Source organism: Mesocricetus auratus, unplaced genomic scaffold, assembly GCF_017639785.1.
Source record: "Mesocricetus auratus isolate SY011 unplaced genomic scaffold, BCM_Maur_2.0 Super-Scaffold_6731, whole genome shotgun sequence".
Taxonomy (NCBI): Eukaryota; Metazoa; Chordata; class Mammalia; order Rodentia; family Cricetidae; genus Mesocricetus; species Mesocricetus auratus.
The window spans coordinates 3,683,997-3,709,333 of NW_024429185.1; the positions used below are offsets into that span (position 1 = coordinate 3,683,997).

A 25,337-nucleotide genomic window follows, 5' to 3' on the forward strand; every position below is an offset into this window, starting at 1 on the left:
TTCAATCCTCTGACCAGACTTGATTTTGTCAACAACGTTTTCACTTAACAGTAGAGAAGTCTTACCTAAAGGAGAACTGAATACTATCTAGTTCACGCTAACCTTCAAATCGTTTGTGCAATTTTGTCTGCCGTTATTCCCATGGCACAAATAATTAGTCCACAGAAATTACACAGTCACTCACTTTACGCTGTCAGGTTATGCCTATTCATTGTAATATTTCGTAGGTGCAATCTGTTAAACTAAAGCTTAGAGAAAATGCAAGACTTTTGTCATATAATACATGACATCACTAATATAACCATGTTTTTCATTTTTAATGGATGTACAGCAAATACATAACAAAACATCATTCAATTAATGTGCAACACAACTAGGAAATCCCTTTGACAACTATGATGTTTCAGTTTACTATAGAGAGGTCTCTCCCCTCTCCATGGATGAGCATTCCATTAGCTGTTTTACCAGAGGCATTTGACCAATAACAATATACATAAAAGGTGAATGGACATTTACGTCCTAGCATCCTAATCTCTAACAGTTGTAGTTAACACACTAGATATTTGGGGGATATTTTAGAGGCAGCCCTCCCTTAGGTACGTTCTATTTTGTGTGACTTACCTAATTCCCAAGTATTGGTAAATCCTTTCTATCCACAATTCTATTCATCTACATCACAACTTATTAGAGGAGTGTTATCCAGTACATGAGATGCCACTCATAACATCCATAAATTAACTCCAAATGCTTCTTACACCTAAGTGTGAAATGCAAAGTGCAGAACTTTATAGAAGATTACTTGAGAAAGTAGACCTCACTCAGTTTGGCAACCTGGCTAGGCCTTGTGAGGTTCCCCTAAGGACCTGATATATAGAGCAAAAACAGACCCCTTCTCTTAACCAGGGATATGCTTATGAGAGCCGGTGAAGGTCTGGGGCCAGGCTTTGTGAAGGTGTTGCTTCAGATCCTGAGAACCCATGTCTTTCTACACACCATCAGTTGTAAGGAAACTGTGAAGTTTGTCTGTGATGTTATTGAGGTAACCTGTGTTCCTCTTGCACAACATTGTCTGATCAGCCTCCTCCTGAATTTGTATGCTTACATTTAAAACGGAACCCATTAGTTAGTTTACAATAACGACAGACTTGCTTTTGAATCTGGTACAAATCTTCCGCTAGTCTGAAATAGGTCCATGCTTGGGGTGGAAGACAGGTCTGGAGACCCCTGTGCAGGGAGCCTCTCTCAGCTCGCTCAGGCTTCACTAGCCAATCAGAGCCTCCATCATATCCGGTGGGCGGGTTCTTCCGGGGCCAGGCTCTGGCTCAGCTAGTCTGAGAAAAATCTCATATTTTGTGTGTGAGTGCTCTGCTCCGGGGACTCCTCTGTGAGGAGAGCATGGGCGAGCTCTGCAGCAGCACCACGGTGAGTGAGGGACTGCTGTCCCCAGGCGGGGAGGAGTGGCCGGCCATGGTCAGTGAGATGCGGGTGTCCCCGGAGTGGGAGGAGCGACCGGCTGAGTTGGGCGAGCCTGTGTGTTGGGTCCTTCGCTGGCTGGCTGGGAGCCTGCGAGCAGACGCAGAGTTCAGTGTCTTCCAGCATGGTCCTGGATGTCCTGCGTGGTCCTTAGCATCTCCTGGGTCTGTGTGGCAGCTCCCCAACACCTGCATTTCCCGGGCTGTGTGTGTGTGCAGAGCTTTGGGAGCGGGACGGTGCTTAGCAACATCCTCGTTGCAGTCTCTGTGAAATGCTGGCGCCTGCAGTCCTTGATTGTCCTGATGGGTGGCAGATTTACCATACTCGGAGAGTACGGGGCTCTCTAGTATTTTCCCGAAGTTCTGCACTTTTAGCATTTAACATTTGGTTTAGGATCCATCTGGAGTTAATGCTGTGGAGCTTGTCAACACTATCTCCTGGGTAGAGGTGCACTTCCCTGCCCAACTGTGATGCTTAAGAGTAGACTTGATGGTAATAGAATTGATGATATGAGGATTTACCAAGGCACAGTGTAGAATTTAGTTAAGGGTGGGATGACTCCCAAAACCCCAAAGATAAGTAGTTTGCAAACCCTGCCTGTTTGAGATTAGTATGATAAAATGTAAATGTTTGTTCTCCAGGATTATCCAGGTGTTAAACTACATTTCCATAACAAAGGAGACAACCCTGATTCACAAGCAGCCAAAATGCCCACTTCCCCATCAAAGAACAGGCCTTTAATATGCCCATTTCAGTCACACCCAGCATTGAGTCCTGGTGTGCCATAAAGGTGTATTAATTCTAGAACAGCTACATCTTCAACCTTTCTGAAAAGTGGTTTTGGTTAAGTTCTCCAGTGTAAGACTGAGGTGGACTTGAACCCTGTCCTTAGCCTCACAGGGTATTGCCCTTGCTGTCCTCCTGACTAACCACCCTAAATTCCTGGATTACAAGTCTGTAGCACCACAGAGTTCTAAAATGACCGGTTAGAATCATGTAGTGGGCTGTCCATCAAAGTAACAAGAAAAGGGTTTGTGTGTGGAGCGCAGCTTCAGAACAGCAGAGGAGGAACAGTTACCGTGTACACTGCAGGGGAAAGAGACTAGGCAGTAGCTAGATCACAGACTGAAGGTTAAGGCAGTGAGCTGCAGGGGTCCCCATTACAAAGAAGGACCTGATGGGGCAGGGTGAGTGACTTTTTGTGGAATTTCATAGCATGTATTAACTCCTTCCATGTGAATGAAGATGTCAAAATTTTTTGTCAAAAATTGGTGGGTGTAAAATTTAGGGAGGGTAGCTTGAACTACTGAGTATTCAGTTTCAAGTTAGGGAGCTCTCATATGCATTTATGTGCTATCCTGGTTGACATAGTTAAGTCAGCTCAGAGGTTTGAGACACAGGCCACTGGCTGTGTCACCTTACAGCACTCAGCAGCTAACATTTTACATGGGACAAAGTCATACAATGGTATTCTTTCTACCAGGGAAGTGCCTACTCTCTTCAAAGTCAGTTTAAGTGTTCTTCCAGTTATTTTTATCATTAAAAAATTCAATTATTTGTATCATTTAAAAAAATTATTTTCTTTAAATGCATTGCTTTACTCTTGTTTCTGTTTTCCAGTGTTTTCCAGTCATTACAAATTTCACTCCATTGTTTTCTTAACTGATTTTTATTTATTTATTTGTTTCTATCAATTTAGGGTGGTGGTTCTCAAGCTAGGGGGTTGCAACTCCCTTAGGGGCATGGAATGATCCTATCATAGGCATGGCCTAAGACTCAGAAAACACGGATATTTATATTACAGATCATAACAGTAGTCATGAAGTTAAAGTAATTTTATAGTCATGGAGGAATCCCCAGAACATGAGGAACAATATTAAAGATTCACAACATTAGGAAGGTTGAGAGCCACTGGTTTAGATAATGTCTTCTGTAGCTCAGGCTTGCCTCACGCTATGTAATTTAGAGTTGCTTTGAACATTTAATCCTGCCTCTGCTGCCCAGGACTGATAGACCTGCAATTTCTTCCAGGCTGGGTCTTGATTGGCCTGTGAGAAGGAAAAATAGGCCAGTTAATGAGTGTCCTCAGACTTTGCTGGCTTTTACTGGGGACTTACAAACGAAGAGGGGCTTGTGTAAGGATTGAGTTTTCTGACCAACTGTCAAGCGGGTGTAGTCACAGCACCGAAAGGGATGGGCAAGAAGGAGGGTGAAAGCTTTCCTGCTGTGACGGTAGTTGACATTAGCAATGAGTAGTGAGTAATCAATTTTAGATGATCACTAAAAGCCCTGAATGGCCATTTCTCTGGTTCACAGACCAGGCAATCAAGAATCTGGATTAAAGAACTGAACTTTTGTGAATCCAAATTACTGTAGTTACAATAGCTAAACCAAAATAGAAAAACTGGAAAGCCATGTGGTGGTGGCGCTTGCCTTTAATCCCAGCACTGTCAAAGCAGAGGCAGGTGGATCTCAGTGAGTTAGGGGCCAGCCTGGTCTACCAAGTTTCAGGACAGGCTCCAAAGCTATAGAGAAACCCTGTCTTGAAAAAACAAACAAAAAATGGTGTAGGCTGAATTTTCTGTCCTACCAGCCAGTTCCAAATGACCACTCAGAGACTATTTACTAATTATAAATGCTTGGTGGATAGCTCAGGCCTGGCACTAGCTAACTTTTACATTTTAAATTGACCCACATTTCTTATCTTCCCTCTGCCATGTGGCTGTACCGTCTTTCAACAGGGTATGCTTTTCTTGCTTCCCTCTGCATCTGCTTGGGCTCTGCTTATCTTCCCAGCATTCTCTCTTCCCCCCAAACCCTGTCTAGCTATCAGCCAATCAGCTTTGTCTTAACAATGAGAGCAACACATTATATATATTATAAAAACAGTTATCAAGTAAGAATAATAGTTACAATATCCATTCCATTTGTATTTGGCAGATTTAGAGAAAATATTATTTATCTTTGTGGGTTTATAGTTTTATACCTAATTTACCTTTTTATCTTAACTAAGAAAAACTTAAAGTGTATTTAGTCTTTAACTCCATCAAAGATCCCAGAAGGATGTAATGTTACCCAGTGACAGGGACATCTGGCTGCCTGGACAGTTACCCAAAATCCTTATGTAACAGTAGGGCATCCAACTTTGGCCTATAGGCCCAGCATATCTGACAGACTTTTTGTTTGTTTGTTTGTTTGTTTTGGTTTTGTGAGACACGGTTTCTCCATGCAACAACCCTGGCTGTCCTGGAACTCAACTCTGTAGTTCAGGCTGGCCTGAAACTCACAGAGATCCACCTGCCTTTGCCTTCTGAGTGCTGGGATTGAAAGGGTGTGCTACCACCTCCTGGTTGACAAACTTTTTTTGAGAAGCAGGGGATTTTGAAGAACTGTCCTACCCTGTCTTGGCAGTTTGGCAGTCACCTTTTTTGTTGTTGTTGTTGTTGTTTTACTCTTTCTGCTCCAGTTTGTACAATATACTGTTAGCAATTGAGACAAGGGCAGTTTTCTTTCTTTCTCTCTCTCTCTGTCTTTCTTTCTCTCCCTCTCCCTTTCTTTCTTTCTTCCTTCCTTCCTCTCTTTCTTGCCCAAATGGCTACTTTTTTTCCACAAAGATAAAGTCCATACAGAATTTCCTCAATGCCCATCATCTTCTCTGAAGTAAATTGGTTCTACCAGGAGCACGTCTCACTGTCAAGAAAAGTCTTATGTTATTAAAACATTTTAAATTCCATATTCTGTAGGTCTTTCAAATGTTTGAAGGCCATCTATCTAAATACATCTGTTTAACCTTGAAAACATACCTAATATGACTACCAGTTTGATTATTACCTCTATATCTTAGCTATACATTATATTTTTAAATGAACTATATAAGCACAATACTCCAAACAGGAGTAGAAACATACATACAGTATAAAAAATAACTTTAAATTTGTATTAATAAACCAAAATCTATACCAATCTAAAATATCTAATAATAGTTGTTTTTTGGACTAAAGAAGATTCAGTAGTCTACGCTTTTTTCCTATTATTCCTATATCATACCCCCCTTTTTTCTTTAGGAAGAGATCTTTGAATTAAACTGTTTCATTTAGTCTTCTTTTACTAAGACCAGTAACAGTTTGTAACCATCCTCCCTTAATTGATAATAAATATCCATAATCTATCTTTTAGGGATGTGGACATTGTTCTCTGGACTACTTCCTGATGTTTGAGGGCATTGGCATCTTTGGGGGACCCTGAGAAAATTCAGGGTTGAGGCTTGGAATAGTTTGTGAAGCTGGACCACCTCAGCCAGCAGCCTTGAAGCTATTCTGAGTTCAGAACTCTGAGAAAACTGCAACAGAGGCATTTTGAGAGGCTGGATCATCTGGGCCATTTGTTTTCATTGGTGTCTGACCCCCTTGCTCTGAAAATACATGCTAGTCAAAGATGATCTTTTGTGTAAGAATTGGTTTGAGCAGGTAAAATATGTTACATGTTTTATAGTTTTTTAAGGTTTATTTCTTTATGTCTGTAGTAAGAATTTTCAAGGGGTCTTCCTCAATCTAACTTGATCATCTTTAACCTTGAATGAATCTATAGCTTTTCCTTTCTGTGGAAATAAAAGCATAACCTCTCTCCCAAGGCAACATACCTTTTGACTTCCATTTTGAAGTCAAGATATTTTAAAAATATATAGCTTTTTTAATCCAGCAGTTTTCATAATCCAATGTGTTTTATCAGCTGTCTTTCCTTCATCAGCAATCAGAAAATCCAAAGACAAAACAGTAACATACAGAATCCAGACTCTATGCATTTCCCATCTTTAGATAGTTTATTATTTTTTACTCTATTCATTTTAAGGACATTATTATTATTATTATTATTATTATTATTATTATTATTATTATTTGAAACAGGGTTTCTCTGTGTAGCTTTTGAGCCTGTCCTGTAACTCACTCTGTAGGCTGGCCTCAAACTCACTGAGATCTGCCTGCCCCTGCCTCCCAAGTGCTGGGATTAAAGGAGTGCACCACCATCGCCTGGTGAACTTTATTATTTTTAAACTATTGCTTAATCTATGACTGTCTCTGCCCTTTCTCTTTTCTCTCCCAAGCCTATGTATATTTTTAAACACACTGTAACTCATTTAGAGGTTTTCTTTTTTCCATCTGGATCTGCCTTTACTGAGCATCTGTATTGTTTTTTTGATCGCAAGAGACAAATCTTATACTGCTATGTTAGCTGCCACCAGGGTAGCTTTGCTTAGTGCATGGTGGCTGGCTCCTCCAATAGGAGCAGTCGTCTTGAGAGACATGAGACTAGGAAGCTGCATTTGTCTTCGTTTTTTTGTATTTTGACCTTTCTCAAGCTTTCTTGGATCTTATGTGGATGTAGATGCCAGACATTTAGGTACCATTATTCCACAGCAAATGGTGTGGTCCTGCTTAACATGATTATGTTTTTCAGGTATAAGAAGTACAGCATGAGAGAAATGGTATGAGTAGTACTTTGTGTGCTCTAATATAAATCCCTTGCCTCTGGAGCACATGACCATAAAGCCTGTTTAAACTTTTTATCGTATTTTTTTGTGATTATAATTACATCATTTTGACCATCTCTTTCCTGCTTCCAAGTGCTATTATAGATCCTTCATTGTTTTCTAATCTATGGCCTATTTTTGCTTTAGCAACAGTTACTGTTTGAATGTGGCCCATGTTTGGTTTCAGGATCTCCCAGCTGTGAAGCAAAGGGTTGGTTACATTGGACATTGAGTGTGTAACGGAATGTGCACACAAAGGGCTACTCACACTAGGAAGAGAAAGTGCTCTAGGAGACTGAAAGAATTTCTGCTAAAATACGAATTTCCAAAACTAGGGCCTTGTCTGCCCTTTGTGTGGAAGGGCAGAGCTGGGAAGACCTGTGTTGTCTTTATCTCTCTCTCTACTCACCCATAGAAGTGTAAGGCATTTTCTCATTTAGTGATCAATGGGAGAGGGCCCAGACCATGGTGGGTGGTGCCACCTCTGAACTGTTGGTCTGGGTTCTGTAAGAAGGTGGGTTGAGCAATATAACGAGCATTCTTCCTGCCAACCTAGTCCCTGAGCTGCGTCAGTCCCAAATGAACATGGGGGACGTTATATTAATTATGATGTTATTGGCTATTTGCTGTGGTTTCTTATTGTGTAGCTCTGACTTAATTATTAACCCATAACTGCTAATCTGAGTATTTCCACATGTCTTCTCTTACCGAAGAAAGGGTTAGGACCTCTTACACTTCTCATGTCCTACATTGTGAGTGACTGTGCCTCTGTTTCTCAGAATCCTCCACCTCTCTGAGTCCCACCTATCTTGCTTCCCTATTTGCCAACAGTGCTTTATTCATCAACCAATAAGACAAACATACACAGAAGACCATTCCCCATCAGAGCAAGTCATGGAAAGCAAGCCAGTAAGCAATGCCTCTCTATGGCCTGTACATCAGCTCCTGCCTCCAGGATCCTGCCCTGCTTGAGTTCCTGTCCTGACTTCCTTTGGTGATAAACAGCAATGTGGACATGTAAGCCAAATAAACCCTTTCCTCCCCAATTTGCTTTTTGGTCATAGTGTTTGGTCTCAGAAATAGAAACCTTAACTAAGACAGTCGTCAAAACTATTATCTACAAAGTTAAAACATCAGACAACTTCAAGCAAATCTCTCCAATTTTGGTGGAAGAGCCATCCTTGTCCAGCCCATTTTCTCTTTTGGGCAAAGGAGAGAACCAGAGTGCACAGGATAAGTGTTGTCCAGAGATTTCTTGTAGTTTGATATTGATTATAGTTTGTCATTCTTGTTTAAGGGACCATGACATATATTTGTAGATACATCTTTATGTCTTATGCTGTAGCATGAGATTCTGGCCTGGCAGGTCCTACCACCCTTCACTGCCCCAAAGATGCACACAGAAGCTAATTTTGTTAGAAGGCTGTTGGCCATTGGCTTGGGTTTCTTATTGGCTAGCTTCTCTTATTAACCCATAACTACTAATCTATGTGGTCTTACTTATTAGGGAATGCCAGACCTGCAACTTCTTTGCCTTCTACATTGTGACTGCTCAGCATCTTAGCAGAGAAGAAAAGAGAGCAATTTTCTGTTTGTCCCTGCTTATATTCAGGTTCTGCCCAGCTACGTCACTTCCTGCCTGTCTGGACAGACATCCAGACTCTATGGTTAGCTAGTGGTATTTTCTGCCCAGCTATGTTACTTCCTGGGACCACATGACAGCTCCTACCATCACTTCCCAGAATTCTCCTCATATCCTAGTTCCTCCTATCTTGCTGCCCTCTTGGACAAAAGTGTTTCATTCTTCAACCAATAAGATAAACATGTACACAGAAGAACATGCCCCATAATCATGCTTTGTCAGTGGTGTTGTTAGTTTTGTTAATTATCATCTAATTATATTGTTGTTTTCACTAGAAAATGATGGACCTTCACTAATTTTTGTATTCAGAAAATTTACTATATTATGAATTCCTTGAATTTTGTTGATTTTGAAATTTTCTGTGGAAAGACAATTTTATTTTTCTTGATCTTAATGGCTCAACTCTTCTCACTTCTTGGCATATCTGTGTTTTCCAGTTGTTATCTTCATGTTTGGAATTTTGTTTCTTAAGTGATTAATATGTTTAAATATGTTGGTTTTGGGTTTTTAAAACCTTCTCATATATTATTGTCTCTTTGTCTTTAATTAGATTCAGCTGTCAACATGATATAGCATAGAGTCATCTGAGGGAACATCAATTGAGTCACACCCAGGTCAGAATCACTAGTTACTACATCTGTGAGAAATTGTATTAACTGATGATTGATATATGAAGGCTCTTCCTCTGAGCATAGCAGTATCCCCAAGCAAGTAGGCCTGGGCTAGTTGAGAGAGCTAATTGAGCATGAGACAGAGACAGTGATCAAACAAGAGAGAAAGCAAATAAACAACATTTCCCCGTGGATTTTGCCTTTGGTTGCTAGCTTGGGTTTCTATCCTAAGCCCCCATAGTGATGGATTGTGATATGACAGTATCAGCCAACAAACCCGTTCATTACCTGGGGTGCTTTTGGTTAGAGAATTTAATTGCAGCAAGAAACAATCAAGTTAGAACAAAAAGTGGTACACTAAAATTGATTTTGTTGATGCAAAGGACCAGGGATTGATGACTTTTGGAGGAATGTTGAAGATATTAGATAGCAAAAGCCATAGAAAGCTGCACACAGAGCTTAACTGGCTATTCTTGTCAGACTGAGAAGATGGGAAATAGACTCTGATTTTGTTGGATGGTTATTTCATATGACTCATTTCTACTGCGAAAAAGAAACAAGTGGGGCAGAAAGAAATGAAAAGGTCTATGTTTTATAGAGAAAAACAGCAGTAGGTAGTTTCAGATGGCAGTTCAGTGGTGAAACAGGCAGGATCTTCCAAGGAGATTATCACCATTGAAGAGAAGACCCTTGGTCTACAGTGGAAGCCTATCAAGGGCCCTAAGGGCAAGACACCATCCAGCTAATCCTTTAATTTATGGAAGGAGTAAGCAAAGTGATTCCTAGTCCCAGGAAGCAACTTCATACAGAACATGCTGCAACTCTGGTCCAAGCACTGTAGAGTCCATCATAAATTAGAAGCCAAATTTGGGGTGACCACCCATGCTGTGCTTGTTCTGAAAACAAGAAAGATGTAAAATTTAAGAGTCATGGATTCTTCCTCTGGTTTCAGTTCAGCACTGTTACATCCCTATATGTTTTTCATAGTGAGGAGACTATGAGAGTCCATTGCATGAAGTTATGAAGATAAGTTTATGTTGTTTGAGACCATAGGGTATTGAGATACCATGAGACATCTGTCACAGAGAGTTGTATTCAGGGAGTGGAAGGAGAGATATGTATGAGTTGCAGGGAATAGAGATATCTAAGCCTTTTGAGAATGCCCCATAATCATGCTTTGTCAGTGGTGTTGTTAGTTTTGTTAATTATCATCTAATTATATTGTTGTTTTCACTAGAAAATGATGGACCTTCACTAATTTTTGTATTCAGAAAATTTACTATATTATGAATTCCTTGAATTTTGTTGATTTTGAAATTTTCTGTGGAAAGACAATTTTATTTTTCTTGATCTTAATGGCTCAACTCTCCTCACTTCTTGGCATATCTGTGTTATATTTTGTGGCTGGGTTGTTGTCCCAGTCCTACCACCAAGAGCCTTACATGGCTCCATATTCTTGATTATGTGGAGACTTTACTAGGGTCACCCTAGTAAACTTGTACAGTGGAAAGAAAGTTTCCACTGCACAAGGCTTTTACAGAATCCCCTAAAAGCTCCCCTATTTCAGCCATCTTTCCTTGTATTCTTTCACTCTGTTCCTTCCTTACTCACCTGATCCTTTATTTTCCCAAAGCCAATCCACTACAAAATCTATTGTTTCCTCTTTCCAGGATGTCTTAGGTTTTCTATTGCTGTGAAGAGACACTGTAACCACAGCAACTCTTCTAAAGAAAAACATTTAATTGGTGTGGCTCCCTTACAGTTCAGAGGTTCAGTTTATTATCATGGTGTGACATACATTCAGATGTGGTGCTGGCAAAGTAGCGGATAGTCCTTTTGCAGGCAATAGGAAATGAACTGAGCCACTGGGTGTGGCTTGAGCATATATGAGACCTCAAAGCCTGTCTCCACAGTGACACATTCCTCCAATAAAAACACACCTCCTAATAGTGCCACTCCCTTGGGGACCATTTTCTTTCAAACCACCACATTCCACTCCCTGTCCCCCAAAGACTTGTGGCCATATCATGATGCAAACATAAATCCTGTCAAACTTTAAGAGTCCCCATAGTCTATCATAGTCTCAACAATGTTGAGTCCAAAATTCAAATTCTTTCCTGAGATTAATACTCTCTCTTAACTGTAATCCCCTGTAATATAAAATTAAAAACCAGATAATGTGCTTCCAACATGTAATGGCACAGGATATATAGTACCATTCCAAAACACAGGGAAGGTAACAGAGTGAAGAAATACTGGACCAAAGCAACTCTGAAAGCTAGTTGGGCAAACTTCAAACTCTGCATCTCCATGTCTGATGTCAACATGCTCTTCAGAACCTCAACTCCTTTCAGCTTTCTTGACTGCAACATACTTCTTTGTCTTGGGCTGGTTCCATTTTCTGTTAGCAGCTCTACTTGACAGGTATTGCATGACTCTCGCATATCCAAGGCAATCCAGATTTCAACTTTACAGCTTCATGCAATGGCCACTTCCATTCAGGGTTGTCCCTGACACATGTCTGGACTCAGAGGCTTTCCTTAGTCTTGGGCAAATTCCTTAGCCCCTTTCTTTATCCTTAACTCCAGGAGCATGAGGCCAAAAACTGCCAAGTTCTGCTGCTTGCTGGAGTTGGAACATGGTCCCCTCATTTACTTACATCTTCTCTTTCTTATGACTAAGCTTGGATGTCCTTGAACTTGCTCTGTAGACCAAGCTGGCCTCAAACCCAGAGATCCCTCAAACTCTGCCTTCCTGGGTGCTGGTATTAAAGGCATGTACCACCACACCTGGCTCTAAGCTTTCCTTTAATTCCTTTTCACAGGTTGGAAACTTAGCTGATTGGGATCTTGCCCTGATGTCACCACTCTCTTTATTCCATTTCTTAATCTGCTTATGTCCTAGAATACAGGATTTAGCTCCATCCACTTTCTGGTGTTTTTTTTTTCTCCTCAAATATTTTCCCATGCTCAGCTTGCTCCTTTTCATTATCTATCTTCACTACGGTTTAACACTAGTAACCGTATGATAGAGTCTATACTGTCTGTTTTGAGATTTCCTCTGCCAATGGAATTAATCCAAATCTCTATACTTTAGACTCAGACAAACTTTTTGTCTCTGTCTTCCATGCTCCTACTAGTGTGGCCCATTCATTAAGCAGCACTTAAATCATTCTACTGCTTTCCTGCCGGGGTCCAGCCTGTATCAGTTCTACACTGCAGGGGCCATCTATTCCGGACTGATGTCTTTGGAGCTGTGTTTGGAACTAGCCCAACAGTCCCAGGTTCGACCCTAGGTGGGGGAGTGTGGATCAGGGAAGTCGTAGCTCCCCGGTGGCGTTAAGAACAAGACAGAGATATCTTGTCATTTCAGGAGGGCTCCCAGTCCATACAGGAGATACTGGTTTATTCAAACATCCCCTTAAATAGTTTTCTAGAAGCATGGGTACTGGAGGAAGACATGTATTATCATGTATATAGGGCTGACTAGGAAACACTTCCTTTAACCCTAGAGATGCCTTGGAATTCACGTATACAAACCCTCAGACCTCTCATAACACTTGTCTCACTAGTCCTCTGGTGTGCCTCACTGGCCCCCAGGCATGTCCATATGATGGGTATGGGGCCTAGGTCTATTGTTATGTCATTCTCCACTGTGGCCAGGCCATCTGCAGGTAACCAGCCTAAAAGACTACAGGAGATTCAAGCTCCTGGAATTGAGCTGAGGCCTATATTGAAATATCATATTCAGGCCAACACTTTCCTAACTCAAAGTGCCAAAGTTTAAATGCCTCTAGACAAGAACATGGTCGGGCCTATTTCAGCAGTACCCCAGTCCCTGGTATCTATTTGTCTTAGATAGGGATTCTATTACTATGCTGAAATACTATGACCAAAAGCAAGCCAGTGAGCAACTTCTCTCCATGGCCTCTGCATCAGCTCCTGCTCCAGTTTCCTACCCTGCTTGAGTCCCTTTCCAGATGTCCTCCAATGAAGGACTATGATCTAGAAGTGTAAGCTAAATAAACCCTTTCCTGGACATCTTGCCTTTTGATCATGGCATTTCAGCATACAGTAGAAACCCTAACTAACATATAGGGAGACCCATGCATGCCCCATACAGCCATCCTTGTTACTTAGCCTTTCTGGGTCTATGGACTGTGCTGTGATTATCCTTTACTTAACAGCTAATATCCACTTACACCAAGTACATATGTTTGTCTATGTGGTTCACCTCACTTGAGATAATAAAGAACTCATGGAAAAAGACATTAACAAACCAAATAACCCAGTAAAAACGGGACATGAATTTAAACAGAATTCTCAACAAAGGAATCTAAAATGACTGATAAACAAAGAAATGTTCAACATTCTTCACCATTAAGGGAATGGAAATCAAAACTACTTTGAGATTTCATCTTATCCCTGTCAAAATGGCTAAGATCAATGAAACAAGTAGCAGCTCATGCTGGCAAGGGGAACACTCCTTTATTCCTGGGGGGAGTGCAAACCTGTATAGCCACTGTGGAAATCAATATGGCAGTTCTTCAGATAATTGTGAATCTTTCTACTTCAAGACCCAGTTATACCACTATTGGGCATATACCCAAAAGATGCTCTTCCATCCTACCTCAAGGACACTTGCTGAACCATGTTCGTAGCAGCTTTATTCATAATAGGCAGAGACTGCTATGTCTTTGAGAGAAAGTGTTGATTGATGGTTGATGTGGAAAGCTCCTCCACTGAGGAATGTCCCTCAGTAAGTGGGCCTCAGCTGAATAAAAGAGATGACGATGAAGCAAGAGAGAAAGCCAAGAAACAATGTTTGCTCATGCTTTTTGCCTTCAGTTGCTAGCTTGAGTTTCTATCCTAAGCTCCCACAATGATGGACAGTGATCTGATCGAATCAGACAAAAGTCCCAGTTCACAATCTGAGAAGCTTTAGGCTAAAAGAGATAATCAACACAAATTAGAACAAAAAAAATGGACCACCAAAAGTGATTTTGTTGCTGGTCAGAACTTGGAAATATCATCTTTTGGAGGAATAAATACATACCAAGCTGTACACAGAACTTAACTGTCTCTTGTAAAATCTAGAAGATGGGAGTGTTTAGAGTGATGCAGACAGTGGAAATCAAGGTCATAGAATTTCATTTGGAAATAGACTCCATGTAAAAATAAGTTGGAGGTCATTTGTGTGATAGTTTGACCAGAAATCTTTTTATTTTGCCCATGCCCTGAGAAATTGAGTAAGGCAGCATTAAAAAGTAATGAGCTGGTTTCTTAGATGGAATATTGAATCTGTTGGATGGTTATTCAGGACTCATTCAGGACTACAGAGTGAAAAAATCAGCAAGTGGAGCAGAAATAAATGAAAATGATGGCAGTCAAGTGCTGAAACAGTGGCAGGAATTTTCATGGAGATTTTCACCATTAAAGAGAAGGCCCTACAGCTGAAACCTAGCAAGGTGTCTTAAGGGTAATAATACTCCATCAGTTAATGGAAAGATTAGGCAAAGTGATTCCTAGTCCCAGGAAGCAGCTCAGTGCATGACCTGTTGCAGTTGTGGTCAAAGAGAAGCAGGTTCCATCCTAATTAAGAAGCCAGACTTGACAGAATCACCCATTTTGGGCTCGTACTGGAAACAAGAAGAAATCAAAATTTCAGGTTATGAGTTCTTAGCCTGTGGTTTCAGCACTGTTGCAGGTATCTATGGCAGAGTCAGTCGTATGTTGAGAGTTCATTGTATGAAGTTGTGAGGATGAAGCCTGGGTTGCATTGAGAGCACAAGATGTTGAGATACGAAGCTCTGAGACATCTTCCATGGGGAGCTGCATATAGGTAGTAGAAGTAGCCAAATGGATAGATGTATGGATGAGAAGTTGCAGGAAACATGAGCCATCTAAACCCTTTGAAACTGAAGCCCCATGTGCCTGAGACAGAGCTACTGGATTTGGTGTTTTCCCTGCTGTGTTGCAGTCTTGCCTTGGTCCAGTCTTCCTGCACTATGACTCTCTTTTTCTCTTTTGGAATGGGAATGGGCATTCTGTGCCATTGTGTGTTGGAAAGATGTAACTTGTTTTCTGATTTTATAAGTTGTTACAGTCAAGCTATTGCCTTGGATGTCAAAAGAGACTTTGGACATTGAAGCAGAATGGGGACTCTTGCAGATTATAATAGTCATTAAAGTTAGAGTAAATACATGTTCATAATGGGATGATAGCGACCTGGGTCAGAATGTAGACAATTAAATGAAAAGCTTCCAGATAGTATGATGATTTTGAACACTTGTTTCTCCTTGGTGGCTATCTTTGGAGTGCTTGCAGAACCTTTAGTGGAAGGAGTCTTTCTGGATGGAACTCCTCTTTGGGGATAGGACTTGCATGTCTGTATCCTCAACCCACTTCCTGTTCTTTGTGTCCTGTTGTTATGACTTCACCACCATTATAGATGATATCACTAAAGAACAAAAAAACAACTGAAACAACTGCTATTCAATGCTAAGCTATTTTGGTAGCCTGATTTTTATTTTTTTTTGGTTTTTATGAGACAGGGTTTCTCTGTATTGTTTCGGAGGCTGGCGGTCCAGCCCGGCCTCAAACTCACAGAGATCCGCCTGCCTCTGCCTCCCGAGTGCTGGGATTAAAGGCGTGCGCCACCACTGCCCGGCTAGATTTTTTTATTGTTGTTTTTGAAGACAAGGTTTCTCTGTGTAGCCCTGGCTGCCCTGAAAGTAGCTCAGTAGACCAGGCTGTCCTCAACTCAGAGATTCAAATGATTCGGGATCCTGGACTGCTTGCTGGGTTTTTAAAGGTGGGCCAACATGCTTGCTTTTATTATTATTATTATTAGCTGGTAGGCCTGGAATGTAGGTTTTTGTATGAATGTCAGGCATATGTGAGTTTCACCCACAACTTTAATTTTGAAGTAAATGTGGCAGAGGGTCTCATTCTCTTTCCAGGTTGGCAATATTCATGAAATTAATATTGCCTGAGCCTGTGAGTCATTGAATTGCAGATGTGTGACATTCTTCTTACACACTGCTGTTATTTTGAATTCCTGTGAACACATATGAATATTTTGCCTGTATGTATAGATAGATATCCACCACATGTGTGCTTGGTTTTCACAGTAGTCAGAAAATGGCCTCAGCACTCCTGCACTTGGAGTAATGAATAGTTGTGAGCCTCCATATAATTACTGGCCACTGAACCACCTATCTGCAAGACCAGCAGGAGATCTTAACTGCTGAATCATCTATCCTTCCCTATGTTGTTTATTAACGAGCAACATTTACGTTGCTAATATTTTTATTTGTCTATTTGTAACTGCATTCATTTTTAGTAAGATCTTACTAATGTTACAGTTTAAACTGCGGCACTTCAGGTTTCTGGGCAGTGAATACAGAACTGGAGTGAATGCATTCTTTGTAAGAACTTTTGTAAAAACCTCTCAGTTCTCCTTTTTGTTTGTTTGATTTTTGTGGTGGAGACAGGTCTTAATAATATGTAAGTAATTCTGGCTATCCTGAAACTCATTGCATATGACAGGCTGGCATCCAACTCAGTTAAATTCATCTACTTCTACCACCTGAGTCCTGGGATTAAAGGCATGAGTGAAGACACCCAGCTTGCCAATCTATTTATACTTTGTAGTTTTCCATTCAATCACTCTGATGTATTCTCAGTTCTTTTGATCGGTTTGCTTGCCTCTCTTTATGTCTGTTAGTAGGCATTTTTCTTTCAAGGTTATATCCTATTCAAAGGGTACAAAAAGGACAGAGGTGAACCTCTTATTCAGTTTCCTTCTAGAGGGACTTAGTGTTATATTACAACTTCAGTGTCATAGAATAAGTGTGGGGAGCAACAAAATTATATGAACATATTGTCAAAGAAGTATACATCTACAATTTTTCAGTATTACGCTTTCTGTTGTACACATGTGTGGGATATTTTAGAATGCAGTGACCTATGATGATGTGCATATTCACTTCACTTGGGAAGAGTGGGCTTTGCTGGATCCTTCCCAGAAGAATCTCTACAAAGATGTGATGCTGGAAACCTGCAGGAACCTCACTGCTATAGGTAAGACTGAATCTCCCTTCATATTTTAAAATAAGGGAAGAACTGTTTCTTGGTTATTGATACGCTTCTGTAATTTCAATTGAGAAAGAGGAAAAATGAGGTGAATAAATCAGGTATGGGCTTAAGGTTCACTGAAGATAGTAACTTCAATATTGTAAAATTTCCCGTAATGTGTCATACATGTTCTGCTACTATATTTTAGGCTGCAATTGGAAAGACCATAATATTGGAGAAGGATGTCAAAGTTCTAGAAGACATGGAAGGTAATTTTCATTTACAGCTGATAAAATGTACATTTGAAGAAATTTTAATATGTCCTAGAAGTTTTAAAGAAAAGACAGTATAAATAATCACAGTATAACATGTATTGATGATTATTAAATTCTCACAAAACCATATACCTCATGTCAGGTAGCTGATATGTATTTGCAAGGCATTTCTTTAAGAAAGAAGACAAGGAAAGAATGCTTTAATTAATAGCACCATTTGAATCATAGCCCCATAAGAGCTACCCTGTGGAACTGCCAATCCTTTTAGTTTCATATCACTTAGATATTGCAAAAAGGTATAGATGTTGAATAGGTCATAAATACATCTCAGAAACCTTCTAGTAAACAATCATCCATAGAAAGACTCATATTACTCATGTTCTTGTGACTTTACTAAGTTTAGTGAGAGGGAAAGTTTATAAGAGTCAAGAAGGTTGCTGTGAGAAATGTTAATACTTATACCACATGTCTATGAGGAACAGAAAGTCAAAATATATGGATGCAGTGAATATCTTTTCTTTGTTATTCTTCTTCCAATAGATATCTTATCTATCACTCTGGATACAAGCCATCTGCACATAAGGATATAGAAAGAAACAGCGAACCTCTTTTTCTCCCAGAACAGTTAGAAGATAGTTAGTAGTCCCTGCTTTGAGTAGATTTGTTGAATGTGATACAATGTACAAGTTTACAGTTAATTAGTTTTCCAACTTTATTGGGAATACATCAACAACCTCACATTGCAGAAAATCCCTATGAATATTGGAATGTATAAATACATCTGGTTGTCATGGTTCACTGTGCAAATGTGGTGTGACTCACACTACAGGAAAACTTACAAATGCAATAAGTGTGTAAAGCTCTGAGTTCTGCCAGTTCTCTTCAAATATGTGAAAAATCTCATATGGAAAAAAGATGCTATATGTATGGGCCATATTTTAGAAAAGGCTCTTACTATTACAGGTATCTTCAGAAACACAAAATAACCCTTAATAAAGGGGAACACAATGAGTGTAAACCTTAAGATCTGATTCCTCTTTGCAATTAGACCAAATTGTAAAATTAATTTATGCAGATACAAAGATTCATCAGTGTAATGAATGTGTTAAAAGCTTTTACATGTACCAATTATCTTTACAGGCATGAAAAAAGTTGTGCTGGAGAGAAACCCTCTGAATACACGCAATGTTGTACAACCTTTGCATGTCATAGTCATCTTCAAAGGCTTGCAAGAATTGATACTGTAGAGAAGCCCTATGGAGGTATTGAATATGGTGCAACCTTTGCGCAGCATAGTAGACTCCAAATACAGAAAGGAAAGCATACTGCAGAGAAACCCCATGAATGTAATCAGTGTGGCAAAGCCTTTGCACAACACAGTTATCTCCAAAAACATAAAAGAATTCATACTGGAGAGAAACCTTACAAGTGTAATCAATGTGGTAAAGCCTTTGGACGTCATGGTCATCTGCAAAGGCATGAAACAACACATAGTGGAGAGAAACCTTACATATGTAATCAATGTGGCAAAGCCTTTGCATGTTATAGTCATCTTCAAATACATAAAAGAACACATACTGGAGAGAAACCTTATGAATGTAATGAATGTGGGAAGGCTTTTGCATGTGAGAGTAGTCTTGCAATACATAAAAGAACACATACTGGAGAGAAACCTTATGAATGTAATCAATGTGGTAAAGCCTTTGCACATCATAGTAATCTCCGAATACATAGAAGAACACATACTGGAGAGAAACCCCATGAATGTCATCAATGTGGTAAAGCCTTTTCCCGGCATGGTCATCTCCAAATACATAAAAGATCACATACTGGAGAGAAACCTTACATATGTAACCAATGTAGTAAAGCCTTTTCATGTAACACTCATCTTCAAATGCATAAAAGAACACATACTGGAGAGAAACCTTATGAATGTAATCAGTGTGATAAAGCCTTTGGACGCCACAGTCATCTTCAAAGGCACAAAACAACACATACTGGAGAGAAACCTTACAAATGTGATCAATGTGGCAAAGCCTTTGCACGCCGTAGTTATCTTCAAGTACACAAAAGAACACATACTGGAGAGACGCCTTAGGAATATAATGAATGTGCTAAAGCCTTTGCGTGTCAAAGTAGTCTCAGAATATATAAAAGAAGACATACTGGAGAGACACCTTATGAGTGCAATTAATGTGCTAAAGCCTTTGCACATCTTAGCAGTCTCCAAAGACATAAAAGAACACATAGTGGGGAGAAACCCTACACATGTAATAAAGGTGATAAAGCCTTTGCATGTATCAACAGCCTTCAAAATCATGAGAAAAGAATCATATCACAGAAAAACCATATATATGTATATATATATATAATATATATTGAGTATGGCCAAGTTTGCACTTCATTGTAGTCTATACAAGAGTAAAACTTGTAGTGTGCAATTGGTCTGTTAAAGCCTTTGCATATCACAATGATTTTTGAGAACTTGAAAGAACTCATACCTAAGGGAATTTGACTACAAAGCATTTGGTAAGATCTTTGGCCAGCACACTTAAAAGATTATTTATTGTGGAGAAAAAAAATCTGATGAATGTCAACAGTCTGTTCAAGCATTATGATATATCTCTATTTTGTTTGCACCTGCAAATGCATGTGGACAGAAGCCCTGTGAATTTAAACAGTAAGTTATCCCTTTTAAATTTCATACTTCAATTACATGAACTAGCTCATCCTTGTATAAAACTTATGGATGTGTTATAGTGCCTTTTCTGTTGCTGTGATAAAACGTAATGTCTAAGTCAATTTATGAAAGAGCTGGTACTTGGTTCCGGAGGGATACAGAATCACGTGAGCGTGGCATGGCAACAGTTGTCAGATATAACAGCTAAAGCAGAATCCTAAGAACTTACATCCTCAATCTGCAGCGTGAAGCACAGAGTGGGGACTGAAAATGGTGTGTGAATGTAAACTTTCAGATGCAACCCAGTGACTTTTCTTCCCGCAGGGTAGCATTTCCCAAATCTTCCCAAATGACCCCACCAACTCAGAATGATTGATTTCTCTGTCTTCAGTCCTATGTGATTTCTTTCTGTTACACGAACCAATTCATGATGAAGGAACATTCTGTAAGTAAGCCTTTAAATGCCTTAACACCTGTGTTATAGGAATTAATGAATACAAGAGAAAAATATTCATGAGTGAAATTTTGTTTAAAGATTTGATTCAGTTTCAGTTATGTGATGTCAGTGTGTCTCTGTGTGGGTATGCACATGTGCATGCTGGTTCCCAAGAAGGTTTAGACCACTGGATTTTTCTCTTTTTTTGTAATAGGAGTTACAGGAAGTATCAAAAACCTGACCTTGATCCTAGGATTGAATTTGTCATAACTGTTTGGCCATTTCTCTAGCCCTGTGAGTACTATAGAGGCTTTTATATCATCTTGATATCAGGAAATAGGGAAGAACTCATTCAAGAGAAAAACCCTGTTCATATAAGTGATTTGGTAAAGAGTTATATATCACAGTTATCTTCTGTTTCTCTTAAGTAATTTATAGAATGGGATGCCCATCATTGATGCTGCAATGATAAACGGCACACTTGTTGAGGGTATAGGTAACTGTTTATTGTAGAAATTACACAAGAGAAAATGGGCAACCCAGATGAGTCAAGTCTTCGCTACCAAACCGAAAGCCAAAAAGAGAGCGAGTGCTCTGCTGTTCAGTCTTTTATTCCTTCCTCCATACACGCCCCCTAGCCACACCCAAAAGTGGGTGTGGTTAGCAGCACGGTTCTGCCCTTTGGTTACCACATCTGTATGTATCTTTAGAGGGCCACGTGGCTAATGGTGGAGTCCTAAGTTTCCCCCTATACATCATCTAAGTGGTCCATTGTTTAATTAAATACTTTTCAAGATAGGGTGTCTGTGAAAAGGGTGGTGGGTTGTTGTTGTTCCTGATTTTATTTTTCATATTTTCACAAATTTATTTGAAATGTTTGTTATCCAGCCTGACTTAGATGTCAGTAATAAGTCATGGATACATTTGAACTCATGATCATTGTGTGCCAGCCTCCTGAGTACAAGTCCAGCTGTAGATGATGTACCCCCAATGTTTGCCATTTTGTCAACAATGTTAACGTTAAAATGCTTAATAGAAGAGAACATAAGAAACATTAAATACTTTATATGTGTATCCAAAGCAGCATTTCCATCTGTCTGGTAGAGATGTAATAATGTAGGATAATCAGCAGTCAGTTGTATATTTCACAGCATAGCTTGATGTACTATGGATGTATATTTGTTATTTGAAGTTCCATGCATCTTCATGTCCCCATTAGTTGTCTATTTGGCACTTTATCTTGAAGAACTGCTTCCATGGGAATTATCTAGAGATGCCAAATTATGTAATGACAATGAGATTTTTTAAAGTTTTATTTATTTAGTATACAGTGGTATGTCTGCATGTATGCCTGCAGGCCAGAAGAGGGCACCAGATTTCATTTCAATGATTGAAAATCACCATGTGGTCACTGGGAATTGAACTCAAGACCTCTGGAAGAACAGTTAGTGCTCTTAACCTCTGAGCCATCTCTCCAAAACCTTTTTGCCTCTACCCCCACCCCTGCCACCCTTCGTGGCCTGTGGTGGTTGGGAGAGCTGACCCTGAGATTCTAAGAGTGGGAGAGTTGCTCCTGCCCCACACCAGCTGCAGCACTTGGAAAATAAGCCCTATACCTTGCATTGGCAGCACATTAGAGCCAACCCTGTTTTGGAGGGTGTGGGTGAACCAGCCCCAAGAATGTGAGCTTGGGAGATGTAGCCCCATCTCTCATCCGCAATATGGTGGTGTGGGCAGGGGAGAGATGCCTACCCCCCTGCTCCTTGCTGCCTGTCATGGGTGGCCCTGAGGTCATGAGAGTGGGAGAGCTGTGCCTGCCCATCACCAGCTACAGCACTTGGGAGAGTGGCACCTGTACCTTGCCTGGACAACACAGGAAAGCTAGCCCTGCTGCTGTAGTTGTGGTAGAGCTGACCCCGAGGGCATGAAAGCAGATGGACTGGCCCCGCCCCTTGCCTATCGCTGCAAAGAGTGACCTAGTCAGTACAGTGCCCCATGGTCAAGGATGGGGGAGAGCTGGTAGACTGACCAAACCAGAAACTACTCATACACAGAACTGGGGTTATGAGTTGGCACACCCCCCAAATCTACCCTGTTTATGATCTTCTGGAGCATGTGAAGGGGCCAGGCCTGTAGATCCAAAGCTGCAGGGTCTCCGTGACACAGGGCAACAACAGAATGTCCAAGAGGAGTCCCAGTGAGGGCCCAGTATCGCTAGTGTAGCAGAAACCAGAGGACTCAAACCAGACAAATGTCTCTTTGCACTGGACACTTGCAAGTAAAGATATATCAATAAAAGGGTAAATTGTGTGACTCACTGTGTCACTCTACAGCTTCCATGATGAGATCTTTCTTTGTTTTATTTTTTTCTCCTTTTTCACTTAAATTTTACTTTGTGGGGCAGGTTGCAAGGGCAGAGGATGGGTACAAAGGGGTAGGTTGGTGATTGGGATTGAGATGCGTGATGTGAAAAACACAAAGAATAAATAAAGAAGAGAGTTTAAAATATCTCTGTTGTGTGTGTATCATATGTGATCATGGATTCTTAGACCATGATAAATATGTAGAGACAGGAAGACAGCTTTCTGGGGTCTACTTCTGGTGTGAATGGGTGATCCTGACTTCATCATTTCCTCAGCCCTGATGACCCAGAAAAAATACAAGATTCATGGCATCAGAATCCCATGGTGCTTTAAGAAGTTTCTGAGTCCAAATCTCCACAAAGTGTATCCACTCAGCTGTGGTGGGTCAGCCCCCTCCAGTCTTCCACTCTTCCCTGTTTTTGGCAACTATATGTAACTGTCGGTGACAATATTGCGCACCCCCCCTTTGTGGTCCCTACTTGAACCCCAAAGCTCCTCCTTCCCCACCCCAATATCCCTGTAACCTGCCTGTTGTGTAGGAATAAGGGTATTCTAAACAGTCATCTTTGTCTCTCCCTGTTGTTAACATCCCTGTAACCTGCCTGTCATGTAGGAATAAGGGAATTCTAAACAGTCATCTATGTCTCTCCCTGCTAACAACTAGTGAAAGGGTGGACCCCATGAAATTCTAATTCCCCAGGAATCTCTTTCTGGGAAAAGACCGAGTCATTAGGATGAGGAAGTCTCTACTGAAGAAACATTTACTCCTTGCAGGAGAGCCTGCAAGGAGAGGCAGGGCCTGAAAATGGGGGAGGGTTTTAGAGATCGGAAAATTCATTATATGGCTTCATTAGATGACTTAGTTTAGCATATCTTTTGTTTTCTATATAAACTTGTTAGGACTCAAAGGATGGATTAGTTACCTTATAGTTTCATCACTGTTCCAAACTAGTCAAAATGAATAAATATCATGTTTTTGATTTTCATTAATAATTTGCTTTGTTTTCTACTTATGCCTTTCCTTTCAATTTTTTTCTAACGGAGAGTCTCACTATGATTCTACAGCTGTCCTGGAAATCACTCTATAGACTAGGCTGTCCAAGGACATCAGAGAGACCTGCCCATCTTTCCTCCAGAGAGCCTGCATTGTAGGTGGGCACACCAAAACTGAATAACTTGGTTCTTTTAATCGGCTTACTGAGGATGAGTGGCTAAGCCTGGCTGGTTAGGGTAGCCAGGACACAGGCTATGGTCCTAACTCTAGTAAGAGAACAAGGCTCCCATCAAATGCAACCCTCTTGATTTAAAGTTCACTGTCTTCCAACTATAAGCAATATTGCTTTCTTTATCACTGGGTCTGTTATAACTCATCAAAAGACTAGGGAAGATTCTGCCCTTATCCTATGGATGGTGAAGCCCAGGCTCACAGAGGTAAGTGGCTTTTGAATATAGATAAGTACAATTGCCTGTCTTACTCATCCTGTCATTCTGATGCCTCATTAAATGAAGCTGAAGCCACCCAAGCCAGGCATGGTGGCACAGCCCTGTAATCATGGTACTTAGGAAGTGGAGGCAGGAATTTCAGGATTTCTAAATCATCAGAGGTGAAAATCATCAATGGGGTATGGTGGGAAGCCCACAGGATCAAGGGAGACTGTGATTGACTCAGAACAATGTCCATAGTCTGCAACTCCAGAACTTCAGGGCCATGGCATCAGCAAGTGTTAGCTGAGGTATTTAAGCCAAGTTTTCTGTTTTTGAAAATGTTTCCTGTCCAAGGCAGCCTAGGCCAAATGAAGGTCAGGCTCCTGTTGTTCATTAAAAGTGAAATTCTACAGGTGGGAGACTTAGCCACAGGCAGGGATGAGCTCCTTAAAGTGCATATCCAATGCAATGTGTTCTGCCCTGAAACCATATACACACAACCAACAGAAATGGACTTGGCAGGTTTTTTTCTTGTATTTGTGCTTGCATATTCACACATACTCAACAAGGAAGAAAATGGAAGGGAAGAATTCGGGAAGGGATGGGGGGAGAACAAGGAAGGAGGAAAATGATGTAGCATATGTTAATCAAAATATGTGGAAATAAAGTATAAGTAAAAAAGCAGCTAGAGAGATAGATCAGCAGTTAAGAGCACTGGGTAGTGAGTGCTACAGAGGACACAGAGTCCATTTCCAGAAACCCCCAGCTCCTGTAACTCCAGTCCCAAAGGCACTGGTGTCCTCTTCTGGCCTCTGCAGGTACTGTGC

The 25,337-nt window shown here is 40.5% G+C and overlaps 1 protein-coding gene across 2 annotated transcripts; it reads left to right on the top strand.

The window, feature by feature from the left end:
• Positions 1-1,300: 1,300 nt before the first annotated feature.
• Positions 1,301-23,230, top strand: LOC101822819 (zinc finger protein 120). 2 transcript variants are annotated; one of them, XM_040742193.1, is made up of 6 exons: positions 1,301-1,422; positions 17,211-17,337; positions 17,540-17,600; positions 18,747-18,868; positions 20,267-20,286; positions 20,611-23,230. In XM_040742193.1, exons 1-5 carry the CDS (start codon positions 1,396-1,398, stop codon positions 20,275-20,277), a joined length of 348 nt encoding a protein of 115 aa, XP_040598127.1. In that variant the 5' UTR covers positions 1,301-1,395; the 3' UTR covers positions 20,278-20,286; positions 20,611-23,230. The 2 variants fall into 2 exon arrangements, with proteins under 2 accessions (XP_040598127.1, XP_012981991.2); XM_013126537.3 differs by having other exon boundaries at positions 18,747-23,230.
• Positions 23,231-25,337: the final 2,107 nt, after the last annotated feature.